Source organism: Sodiomyces alkalinus (genome assembly GCF_003711515.1).
Source record: "Sodiomyces alkalinus F11 unplaced genomic scaffold SODALscaffold_1, whole genome shotgun sequence".
Taxonomy (NCBI): Eukaryota; Fungi; Ascomycota; class Sordariomycetes; order Glomerellales; family Plectosphaerellaceae; genus Sodiomyces; species Sodiomyces alkalinus.
In genome coordinates, this window is record NW_021167079.1 from 2,722,259 (window position 1) to 2,734,518 (window position 12,260).

At 53.3% G+C, this 12,260-nt stretch overlaps 5 protein-coding genes across 5 annotated transcripts; 2 read left to right on the forward strand and 3 right to left on the reverse strand.

Moving 5' to 3' along the window:
* Positions 1 to 3,598: 3,598 nt before the first annotated feature.
* Positions 3,599 to 3,999, reverse strand: SODALDRAFT_17600 (hypothetical protein). Its single transcript, XM_028607025.1, has one exon. The coding sequence runs from the start codon at positions 3,906 to 3,908 to the stop codon at positions 3,678 to 3,680; it is 231 nt and encodes a 76-aa protein (XP_028470333.1). The 5' UTR covers positions 3,909 to 3,999; the 3' UTR covers positions 3,599 to 3,677.
* A 92-nt stretch (positions 4,000 to 4,091) lies between these two features.
* Positions 4,092 to 6,430, reverse strand: SODALDRAFT_319185 (FAD dependent oxidoreductase; the record flags this gene model as incomplete). Its single annotated transcript, XM_028609436.1, has 3 exons — positions 4,092 to 5,556; positions 6,056 to 6,101; positions 6,418 to 6,430. The coding sequence occupies 3 exons, from the start codon at positions 6,428 to 6,430 to the stop codon at positions 4,092 to 4,094; spliced, it is 1,524 nt and encodes a 507-aa protein (XP_028470334.1).
* A 668-nt stretch (positions 6,431 to 7,098) lies between these two features.
* SODALDRAFT_354686 (hypothetical protein) lies at positions 7,099 to 9,347 on the forward strand (the record flags this gene model as incomplete). The annotated part of the gene is made up of 9 exons (XM_028613752.1): positions 7,099 to 7,155; positions 7,263 to 7,326; positions 7,426 to 7,483; positions 7,574 to 7,651; positions 7,717 to 7,782; positions 7,887 to 7,936; positions 8,003 to 8,059; positions 8,180 to 8,708; positions 9,257 to 9,347. The coding sequence occupies 9 exons, from the start codon at positions 7,099 to 7,101 to the stop codon at positions 9,345 to 9,347; spliced, it is 1,050 nt and encodes a 349-aa protein (XP_028470335.1).
* Positions 9,348 to 9,595: 248 nt separating this feature from the next.
* SODALDRAFT_326692 (FAD dependent oxidoreductase) lies at positions 9,596 to 11,255 on the forward strand. The gene has a single exon (XM_028610232.1). The coding sequence runs from the start codon at positions 9,792 to 9,794 to the stop codon at positions 11,010 to 11,012; it is 1,221 nt and encodes a 406-aa protein (XP_028470336.1). The 5' UTR covers positions 9,596 to 9,791; the 3' UTR covers positions 11,013 to 11,255.
* Positions 11,256 to 11,294: 39 nt separating this feature from the next.
* SODALDRAFT_266628 (PEBP-like protein) lies at positions 11,295 to 12,175 on the reverse strand (the record flags this gene model as incomplete). Its single annotated transcript, XM_028607498.1, has 3 exons — positions 11,295 to 11,332; positions 11,394 to 11,941; positions 12,039 to 12,175. The coding sequence occupies 3 exons, from the start codon at positions 12,173 to 12,175 to the stop codon at positions 11,295 to 11,297; spliced, it is 723 nt and encodes a 240-aa protein (XP_028470337.1).
* Positions 12,176 to 12,260: the final 85 nt, after the last annotated feature.

The following is a 12,260-nucleotide window of genomic DNA, read 5'->3' on the forward strand; positions in this document are numbered from 1 at the left end:
TGTGACTGGAGCGTATAAGAGTCAGGCAACGAAACCAGGGACCTGAAATGGAGTCAGTCGTATGCAATGATGAACTGTAAGGAGAAGGAGGGAAAAAAAAGTTCGCATTGGGGAAATGAAGAGCCGATAGACAATGGGGTCGAGGACGGGTCGAGGATCGAATGGGTCGAACCAGAGTGAACCAAGCTACAGTATGTGGGGAATAGGTATCCTTAACGTAAGGTAGCCTAGTCTCGTCCTGGTTTCTCCTTTGCCTTCGTTCCCGAGGGGATGGTTGAGGGCACTCCGCACTATATGATACCTACCGAAGATGCTGGATCAAATCAGTGGGGGGTCAAAGGAGGACTTACAGACAAGCCTGGCTTTTTCCGGTCCTTTCTTCCCTTTTTTCCCCCTTTGCTCCCCTTGTTTTCTTTTTTTTTTTTTTTTTGTCTTCTTCTTGACCCATCATCGTCCTGCAGGGTGGGAGTATGTGGGGAGTGAGTACCTTGGTGATGTGGCGCTTTTAGACGACCCCCCCTACCCGTCTCGCTGGTCCCCTTAACCCCTCCTGGCCGAGACGGCACTGGAGGCACCTGCGCTTTTGGCTACCTTACCGTACGTATGTGGACTAATTAGTGCGTTACCACCAAGGACCCATACAGACGGTGATAAGCAAGTAATTACGTCGTGCCCCGGATCGGCAACGTTGCGAACTCCGCTGTGGAGACTACCGCAAGTCTACCTTAAGGTACCTAAGTCTCCCGGCCAGCCTACCAAGGCGACGGCGCCATCTGGCTTATCCTTGGGACGCGTTGACTTTTTGGTACCGTATATGACGAAGCTTTGGGACAAAACAAGACGACCGACCAGCCGGCCTCATGGGGTGGGGGAGGACCCAAGAGAAAGGAACGATGGCGCCTGAACCGACGGACTGACGATTGACGATTGGGTGCTTCGGGTTGGGATTGTTACCCGACTGCATGCATGCTGAGGAGGAAAGTACTCCGCACTTCCTTAAGTCCGAAATACCTTGTATGTACAGGGCACCTATGCAGATGTCGGAAACGTTGAGGTAGCTCGAGACTGTGCCCCACGTCTCGATCGCTCATTGGATTTATACTCTCGATCCGTACTTTGCCGCGTATTTTATAGGAATAGATACAAAAGCATATCTCGCCACGAGGCTAACGTTAGGATAATTGAAGCTATTGCCGGATTCACGATACACGATATTTTTAACCGAAACACTTAGTGCTAGTGGATAGGCAGGGAAGAGCTTAAGGCAGCTAGCTGTCGACGCTGCTTGGGAGGTAACTCGTAGTTGATAGGAGCTTTTGAGAGTTTGGTTCGAACGATTCCTGACCGAGAGATAGGGGAAAACACAGGTTTTCGTTATATTCGGATACATCTATACTCACTAGGGTCCCCTGTTATCCTCAGCCACTTATTCTCGTTTGTATACGACCTAACGTTTCTGACCGCCATAGGTGTACAAAGTAATCAGTATGGCAACCGGACGCTGAGACAACAAGGACATGGGGGTCGTCCGTTGGTGGGGGGGTAGGGAAAGAGAGAAAATGCTGTTGGCTGATAGGTGGGACCAGCTTTCGGGATGGATGCAACCAGCTAGGCCTACCTAAATGCCGTAAATGCCCTGAATGCCTATCCATACAGTGGTGTTGTTCACCCAGCGAACCATACTAACTAAGTATACTATACCGCTTCCGGGGAAATATAGAAAGACGCGAATAAGAAGGTCGTGGCGAAGTAAATTTGTCAGGCTCCTAAGATGGTTATGTCCTAATTATTAATGCACGGAAATAATAAATAGAGGACGTTGTGTACGTCGTGTGTACGTTGGAATCGCGACGGTAGTGACGAAATGAGAAAAGAGGAGCCCTCCCTCCCTTGCATGCGAGGAGGAGCACCACACGGAGAGAGAAATATATGGAAAGTTAGGAGACCGCGCTGTTCATCGGGGGAGCTTCAGGCCTCCCGAGACTGTTCCAGGCTGTTGGGACGTCGATTATTACGAAGTTACTTCTTGTCGCTCTTGCGATCCATAAGGGTCCTCCCTTGCCGCCCTGCCCGAGTAAATGGTGCGAGTAGACAGGCACCTTGGGGAGGTGAAATATCCAAACGGTACGCGGGAGGAAAAGTGAAGGAAACAAAAAAAAAAAAAAAAAAAAAAAAAGGAGCAAAAAAGAAAAAGCCCGTTAAAACGGATCCCGGTATCTTGGCTTACCTTACCCGGTAATTACACTACTGCCCCCCTGCCCGCTGGCCAGCCCCGAGACAGCAACAGACCCTGGTCACTGGGTCACTGCCTTACCTTGTACCTTCTGAGTACCTATCCGTACTTCGTACCGCGAAATCTGCAAGCGGTTTCCAAGAAATAAGATTCTTCTACAAAGTCTTAGCTTACCTTAGACACGGTCGCTCATGGAGGGGGCCGATCAATATGTAATCTATGGATAAGCTTCATACAACGTACCTAACCTACGTGGGGTTTCCGCCGACATTATCGCCGACGGCTGATGAAAACCTCAGTGATCTCATGAGGTCTCGTCTCTCCGTTGACCCGGTTGACCCAGGAGCGAAATTTTGTCTGTGAGCGGGAGCGACAGTCCCGGTGGGATCGCCAGCGGTACCACCCACTGTATGCTTCGGGATATCTGGGAAAAGCATATTGCATGCATGCTGAGCCCCGCAAAGTCACCGGTCACCGTTCATTGTCGGAGAAAACCTAGGTCTACGTCCATGGGCCGTGAACTGAACCGAACGGGCCAACGCCATCACGGGAGAAAATGTGAGAATATGACGCTGATCGTCGAGGTCCCATTGTATGCCGCGGGCGCATCTGCAGGTCAATTCTCCCACTTACCCACCTGCCCAGAACGACGGGGGAGGGTTCAGACCCGTGTGAATAAAATCATTCCTGGGCGGGGAATCCCCCTCAAAAAACCCCCGTCCGGCAAAGTAAAGAAGGGGAAACCATCCTGCTGCAGCATTTATTATTATCGGTCCCAACGGGCGTTGATAGCTGGACAAGACGAATGAGTTCCCGACCATGCATGCATACGAAACAGTTTCCCCTCTTGATCGACTGGGTTGCCCGACCACGTCTTGTCGATGCGATACAAAACGAGTTGCCCAATTGGGATTACATGGTTTTCGACTACTTCGTGGCCTCGTGGCCTCGTGGCCTCGAAGGGGGAGGAGGGAAGAGAGGGAGGGAAAAAAACCCCCCCCGTGAAGGAAGGGGGGGAAACCTCCATCCCGTGCCGTTCCCAGAGGAGATCAAGTCAAAAACGGCCCGGTTATTCGGTTTGTATGAGCGTATTTCCCTGCCACTTCCCCGGCGTACTTAATTGGATGATACCATACCTACGTCGTCTGGCCGCAACCGGCCGTCCCAGAGAGCCCCAGGACAGCCTCCACAGGGACAGACCCAATGGTTTGCTGCAGGCTGGCGTAGGTGCAGCAATGCGTCGAGACAACAGGATGCGTGGATTGCATGTGTCCCGCATGCTGTAAAATTGCTTGCCCGGATGAGAGGAGCAATACGTTGTATGTCGCCATGATATGAAGGATGTGGCGGAACAAGACGGGGAATTCCCCCGGTCAGACATGGATTAGACATGGATTAGGAGCCCGTTGGTGGTGTCAAAAGACATCCCCGCCCATGCATTCATTCATGGCTTGCATTCCGTCTTTTTGTTCCGTGATATTATCGGATCCGAAGCCATCCCGGACCAAACCCGTAGGCCCGTGAATAGACTCTGCATCCACCCCTGCCATGGAGCAGCGAGGGGTTGGGCCGAAGAAAGTGCGACAAGAAGCGATAGTTGTGACACGAATCCGACCCAGCACCGCGGCGTAGGGTGTCCGGGGCCGCTGGTCCGGTTCTCGTGGCAGACCATCATCTGGTTGGGTAGTCCGACAGGCTGGTTCAGCTAGAGGGGGGGGCCAGAGCCCAGACCGGAATGACGGAACCGACAAATCGTGCGTACTTTTGGCGGTTTGGGCGTGCCAGGTGGAATTAATAATCGTGCGGGTGTGAAGGTTACTACCAAGTTGTCTCAAAGGAGAGTCCAGACGACACACCGCTACTCCTCTCTCATTTCATGTCTCGGGCCTGTGCGAGAACCGACTGGCGTATGCTGGACCCCGTCGAATCGTCTCAGCAAACGCTCCTCGCTCACTCGAAAAGCGCTCGGAAACCAAGCCCTCAGCTCCTCGCCATCGCGACCCGCCATCATTTCCGTGAGCGCCTTGCCGCATAGCCAGCACAAGACCATCCCATGGCCCTGGAAACCGGCAGAAACCCATAGACCCGGCCGGGCGGGCATCTCGCCAACGAAGGGGAAGCCGTCAGGGCTGAATCCCATGATGCCAGTCCACTCACTGCGGATACGCCCGTCCGGGTGGTCCTTTCCCCACTTGGACCCGAAGTAGCGAGGCGTGGTTCCGTGCAGATAGTGGCTGATGATAGGATTCAACTCCGAGTCATCAGTTGTGCCATACTCGTCGAGGCCCAAGTCGGGTGCTTTCACCAGCCCCCCGCCCATAACGATGTCGCCAGCGTGGCTGGTTCGCTCTGCCTTGGGCACCATGTACTCGTACCCATCCCGGTAAATGAAGCTGTACGTCGCCTGCAATCCCTCCTTCGGCATACCGGACCCAGGACGGTGGGCTGTGATCTGGCCCCTCAAGGGGACAATGACGCCCTGGAACCGGGGCTCCACTGCGGCGGTGTACCCGTTGGTGGCCAGAACCACTTCCTTCGCGACGATAGAGCCGCGTGGGGTCTCAACCACCCATCGATGCCCCTCATCGTCCGCTTCCTCCATGGCGGATATCCGCGTTGCGGGCGTGAATGTCTGCAGGTTGAGGCCTCTCTCTAGACACAGCTTTAGCACGCCAATGGTAAATCGGTAAGCCGAAATGCTTCCCGCTTCGTATTCCACGCCGCCGCAGACTTCGCCTTCTCCGAGATGGAACCGCTCACGAAGCTCCTCCGGGGTATGGAACGCGTAGCGAGACGCGTCCTCCCCCGGCATGGCTTTCGTCATGGCTTCAGCCGCTTTATGGGCGTGCGCCCACTGGTCCGGGTCGTAGATAGCGTCGACGGTCCCGCAGGACCGGCTCTCGCAATCGATGCCGTGATCCCTGGCAAAGGAGTGGACGGCTCGAATGTTGGCCAGCTCCATCCGCGCTATCTGGCAGGCCGCCTCCGTGCTCCCGAGTGCATCGGCGTGGGCAAGGAAGGAGCGGTAGGACGCCGCTTTGGTATGACCACCGTTCCGGCCCGTGGCGCCAGAGCATGCCTCCCTGGCCTCGAGCATGACGACGCGGCTGGGTTCGTGGGTTTGGTCAGCGACGCGCTGCGGCGTGGCGTGGTTCACTAGCCCGGCATTGTGGCTTTCTTGGTCCGCTGGCTCCACTCGACTAAGAAGATTCCACGCAGCGGCAGCGCCTGTAATTCCGCTTCCGACGATGACGATGTCGGTCGCAGCTGGCAGCTCTGGCGACTGGAACTCGGCGATGTCGGCCGGTGGGGTCTGCCAGAGACTGCGAGTCGGGTTAGGACAAGGTAACGAGACCGGGAGCCGTGCTCGTCGGTCCATATATGAGGACTTTAGATAAAGAGGCTCCGAGGAAATACTCGTTCAACGCCCCACTTATAATCGGCAAGTCCAAACGAACGTAACTAATAAGGTAGTGATTATTATAACTTCGTATTTCCTTGAAGGTTTCAGCCAAAGGAGCCACCGAGTACCTAATACCCGAGATTCAGTGAATTGGTTGCCTAAGGTACGTAATATTCGTACAGCGCCATTCACGCGTAACGAATCGTTTGTTCCCGATTAGGGGCAGTGCTGACAGCTGCCACAGCTGCTGTCAGATGCCACCACACACGTATCGCCGGCATGTTCGATGTGCGTTGTTACCAGGGTCCAGTATAACGTGCTCACGGTGCTCTTTCAAGTTTAAACGAGCCGGCAACGCGCTAGGAAACGTAGGAGCAGGGTCCTATTCTAGTAGTATGATTGAGTTCGCTCGTAGCTACCTACGCAGCACAGGGAGTTCCGCATCCCCTGTACCGTACTTGATATCTATTGACTGCATCAGGGCAGCGTTTCACGACCTATTTACCATACTTATTACTGAACTCAATCAAGGCTGAGTGGTATAGAAGCCCGTTACTGCTTTGATGATATTCGGGTCCCTGAGGTTGCTTATGAATGCGGATACGCTAACACAACGTCTTTCGTCATATACGCGACTTCTACTTCAGTTGCAACTCCAGTCTCTAATTATTCCAGTGATTGCAGTCCTCAACTCCTACATGTCAGTTAAGGTAGGGTAAAGAAATGGTCATCGAAAATACAAAGCTGCATATTCTAAGGTAGATAGTAATTTTATTCGTACCTATTAGCGGCATTTTATGATATTCCTATGTAAAATCTTAGAGCAGATCCCTACGCAGAACTACCGGCACAAAGTATAGAAGACGGAAGAGGCCTAAGGAATCTGAGCATGCACGTTTCGTAGAGGAATACGTACCGTGTAGCTAGCAGGAATGGCCCAAAATTGACAGACAATGCTTCATGTGAGAATGTAGGATCTTTTCGTCTTCCAAGTTCCACAAACAGTATACAGTCGGCACCAAAGCCAAAAGGACTGGGCCGTTCTTCACGATGTCACGATGCGATCGTGTAAAGTACCGTAGAGCGCCACGGTATATAGCAGCGAGTAGACGGTACACCGTACCTCCTTGAGTCCTTCCTTCCCTTCGCCTGGCAGATACTATCCGTGGCATACCCAATTGCCCATTCATACGTAACCTAACACTGCAGGATGGACTGTAGCTTACGTGTTGCTTTTGGTCCCATTTATGTCTCTTGTATTTGGCGTTGTTAGGGTATCTGATATATGATGGAACCAATGATTCCTTATGCTGTGAGGGTGTCTCGGTAAGACTTTCCCGAGTGATTTCCCGCTAGGAGGGGGTGGAATGAATGTACGCTCCGGGCGACTCTCTCGTGCGGTCTCTTAGGCCCCTTAGGCCTTCACTTGCCAAGTTACCCTACTGTGTCTAGGGAGATCCGGATGACAAATAAGGATGCTGTAATCAGACACGCGGCGGCCAACACGCCATACAGCATCGTGAACTCTGATAGTCTGACTGCTACCTTAGGAACTTAGTGCTGTCTCGCCCCGGACCCTGTCCCACAGCGCTCTAGTCTTTGGTACTCTCGACTCCCGTCCCCTAGTACTCTCACCCCATAGATTCATACGGCCCCTCATCAGGCAGTGTAAAGCCCCACTGCCTTCGAGGTCAGAAACCACTAATGACGAGACGGCGAGGGAAGACAGACCTTGTTCGGGTCCAATAACAGCATTCTTCTAGTAAAAATGTGCCTGCTTGTTGCACAGGTCTCCGGCTCGCACACACCCCGCCTCCCGGGTTGTTATGCATCGGGAATCGGATCGCGTATCACGCAACCGGTTCCCATACGCCTCGAAGTTTAACTGCCGGGGTCATATCAGTATCGTATAATATACACGGCAAAACCTGTACTAGTCCCCGAGATATCAATACACAAGGGCACTCGACGGCACCGGATAATCCGATGCGTTCAGTCCATGCACCCCGTAAGCTGTATGAAACTCGAATTCCATGAATTTCCATCCACGTATTAGACTCGAAGCCACGATACCCACCAGACCTTGGGGAAAGGGTTCAGACAACACTTATGCCGGCACGAAGAGCACCCGGGACGAAGGGGGTGTGTAAGATTGGCACGAAGTAAGCACGCAAGCCGACGCCATACAATTACCCCGGCCCCCATGTCAAAGCCACCTAGATGAAGGCCAAACCCGTGTCCGGCCTGTAGCCTGAAGAGGGATTCCGGCTTTGCGAGGCCCGAACCACTGGAGCCGATCTGTTCTCCTGGATAAACTATATGAGAAGGCCCTCTCCATCGTAGAGCGCTTGATCTTTTCTTCCCAGCAGCCAACCTCGTTTGGACACTTCCGCTGCAGTCAGTCACCAGGCGCAATCCACATAGTCAGACTCTTTTGATCTCTTGCTCCACGGCCAGAGAGAGCCAAGTCAATCAATCACTTGAACTGGTTAGCTGTCTTCCCACGGACACACACTCTCTCTCTTTACTCCCATATTCCCCAGACCCATTCCTTCTCAACAAAATGTTATCCGACGGTCATTTCACCCCTGACTCCGCTTCTTCCACTGCAGAGTTCAGCCAGCCCCAAAAAGAACGAACAAAGACAACGATCCAATCGCACAAAATGGCCGCGAAAGTCGAGGCATTAGGCTACCTGGCTCCTGGTCCCTGCGTGAGGTGCACCTACACGAACAAGAGCCACTTGTGCTTCCAAGACCCAACCAGGCCCAATACCGCTTGCAGTCGGTGCAAGAAGTTGAAGGAGGGTTGTTCCTTCACCAAACGCAAGGCAATCCCGAGGTCACCACGGCTGCCAGCGTCCTCGCATAACATCACGATGTTCACGAAAGGGGAAAAACATGACGTGAGCTCGTCGCCGCAAGAGCCGTCGTCGCAAGAGGCCTGGCCTAACATCCGGTTTACCCCCATCAATAAGAACTGGCTTGGGATTAATCGAGATATCCAGAGGAAGGAGAATCGGAGAGCGAAAAGGGAAATCCAAAAACGCATAGTGGAACGGACGTCGATTGGGTTTTTGCTTAATTAATATGGATCAGACGGATAGGAGGGGTTATTATCGAGTATTGTTATTGGTACTTTTATAATGCCGGTTTACTTAGCTGCTTGAGCGTTTCCCTTTTAATTGTATTGCCCCCAAGCGAATTCTATCTCTAACAGTAAGGTACTTTAATGGGTTGTGAACTTGTGATAATGTGGGTGTTGTTTTGGTTGAGTGGCGACTGCCTTTGGTGTCCTTATTTTCGACTGACTACTATGTCGACATCTCCCATCATCACACTGCTATTATGAACGTAACTGCCCACTCTGTGATTCCGGGCGATTCTAAACGTCGTTGATATTGATAATCGTAACTTGGCCGCTTACGGGGAAAGACTGAAGATTGCTGCCGCGCATGGTGGCGCGGGGACTGAGTTGAGGCGTAGAGTTTTATTTCAACTTTATCATATGTTTGTTCTACTCCAGTTGTCATAAAGTTCAGAAATGAGATTCGAAAGTTGAACCGTCTCCTCTATCAACTCTACTACTCTTGTTCCACCATACACCACAGCAACCCTCAGGCTTCAGCCCGGCCTCGGCCCTCAATACCAGTTTATCTGGGGCCTGTTCTGGACGGTTGTTAGACAGAGGATGAGCAATATCAAGGCATGACTTGACATCAAGTTTGGGACTCGATTAGGTGCTTAGGTAAGTAAGGTAGCTTAACGATGAGTGGGTTGGGTCGGTAAACAAGTTGACGTGACGTAATCATATTGATTCTAAGAGCCAATCAATATACCAGATTTGATCTTATCAGATTCCAGCTACGCCCCACATATCCGCAAATCCTTGTCAACGGGTAATTATTTGCGGGGCTGAAAACAACTCCCCTCCCCCTCTTCTTCCATTATCAGTGTCGAAAGAAGCACCAAACAACGGATTTGCTCGACGTCGGCGCAGTCACCCCATAGCCATGGTCGACACGGTTTGGGGCAATGTGCGGCCCCACGCATGACATCAAAGGCGTGGGCATAATCGAACCACCACAGGTCCACAGCTCACGAGTCACAGCTACTTACTCTACATCGGAGCGAGTCAGGTTACAGGTAGTGCACCATGTCAGCCGAAGCATCCGTTCTGATCATCGGAGCCGGCATCGTCGGCTCCGCCTTAGCACACTTCCTGTCGTCGTCCAGCAAGAAGCGATCCATCACCGTAGTGGACCGCTCCATCGACACGCTTGTCGGATCAACCGGCCATGCCCCGGGCTTCATCGGCCAGTACATCGACTCCGAAGTCCTCACACACTTGGCCAGGGACTCTGTTGCCGAGTATCTCAAGGTCCCCGGTTGTTTCAGCACCGTCGGTGGGCTCGAAGTCGCGTTCGGCAGTGAAGGGATACGCCGGCTCGAACCACGATGCGAGCTTGCTAGGAAGCGTGGCCTCTCTGCGGAGATTATTACCGTCAATGACGCGGCCGAGCTGGCACCGCAGCTTGTCAAACCCTCGGACTCGGACGCCGCCTTGCATTTCCCCGCGGACGGGACGGCGGATGCTCCTGCCATTACCAACTATTACCGAGACGAGGCGAGGAAGGCGGGCGTACGCTTTCTCCAGGCAGAGGCCAAGAGGCTCTGTATCGACGAAGGAAAAGTGACCGGTGTCGAGGTCGAGGTCGGGGACGACTCCCGCCTCCAACATCTTGTCGCGGATCGCGTCAGCTTGGCGACGGGCATATGGGCGCAGGAACTTGGGGCGGCTTTGGGATTCCCCCTACCCGTAGTGCCCGTTGGCCATCCGTACATGTACGGTCGAGTCCGGGGTCCGCTCCTCCGTCGGCTGCCGTTTGTTCGGTGGCCCGAGCACCATGCCTACGTTCGGGACCACGGGACATTCTACGGAATCGGAACGTACGACCACCGGCCGCTGCATTACAAGCCCATCGACGGCAGTGCGATTGGGAATTGGGTGGGGGATTTCCAGCCGGCTCTGGACGCCGCGACGACGTTGTTTCCAGATCCGACCCGGGAGGAATTCCCAGGCGCGGTTCGCGCGGACAAGATCAACGGCATCTTCTCCATGACGCCTGACAATGTGCCGCTGGCTGGAGAGGTCTCATCGGTGAAGGGACTGTATGTAGCTGTGGCCGTCTGGGTTACTCATGCCTCCGGCACGGCGAAGTTTATTTCCAAGTTGATCGAGGGAGAAGAGATTGATACGCGACTGCGCGAGGCGTTAGATCCTGAACGTTTCAAGGGGAACTCCCTCCCGGATCTGGAGCGGCAGAGCTTGAGAGGGTACAATGATATTTACAAGACAGAGGAGAACGGGCCTTGATCTGGTTTTATAAAACCGACGCTCTTGAGCCTTGCCTGCCGTCCATCCACGTTTTCTTATCTCGTCCTCGGTCCCTTACACTGCAAACTGGAGCCAATTTCTTGTGTCAAATGAGTTTGTTGCTGTCCTTCATGGGTCCTTATATTATTCTGCCCTTCTTTGCCATTGGCCCATCGACTACCAACTTATAAGCCCTATGTCCAAACCCAGCCGGCCCAGCTATCGCTTTCCAGTATTATAAACCACGCATATCAAAACACCTTGCTCCTCCCTGGTGCAGACTCACTGTTTTTCGTTCTGCGCGTAGATGAAGTTCGCCGCTGTAATCAGAGCATCAGTCTCACCTTTGATCGTTAGAGGACCTTGCAGAATTGGACCTACCGATCGGAAGAAGTCCATTGGTGTCGGCCCAGTCTTTGACCCCATGCCCTGCCTTATCACCGCCCCAGTGCTTCCGGGCGCCGGGTTTCGACAAGTCAAGGGGCTCACTGGTCCCGTTCGCCGGAACAAAGACGAGGAAAACATAGCGATGCTTGCCTGTTTCAGGAGGCGGGGATGGCGGCTTGTACGACATCACGTCCTTCAGGTCGGCGAGGGGGAGGGACGAGGAACTGGCAGACGAGGGAGGCACAAGGCCAGACGCGATCCAGTGGCAGAACTCGGACCATTTCGGATCATCTCGCGAGGGAGCATCGGGGTCGGTCAGGGTTAGAACGTAGGTCATGCCTGGGCGTAGGATGCTCGCAGTTCTGGAGTCCCCTTCTGGATCGGCCCTTTCGAGGCGAGCTGTCGGGGAGGACTGGAGATGCGAGGGATCCAGGGTATTTCCTAGGGACGCCGCATCTTTCGAACCTCCCCATTCGACTGATAAGCCCATAATGGGCTTGAATACGTCGATGACCGTGGGAATGATTTCGGCGTCGAAGAGGCTGTAAGGGTGTAACCATGTAAGTCAGGTGTAGGGTCACGGGGGAAGTGCACTTGCTAATCTTGACTCTTCAGTTCGTAAAAAAGAGCGGGACTTACCGCTTCTGGACCTCGACCATGTCGTTGTTCTTAGAGGACATGATGTGCTGATCTGAGGGAAAGAGTGAAGCAACAATAATGGGCGCGAGGGTTAGTAGGGCAAGGAGGACCAGGAGCCTCTGAACAGTGCCCTTCATGGTGTAATTATATCCAAAGAATCTGGTCTCGGAAAGCAGTTAATATGAACAGACCTCTTTTCTCAAATGGATCTTGGATGAGGGA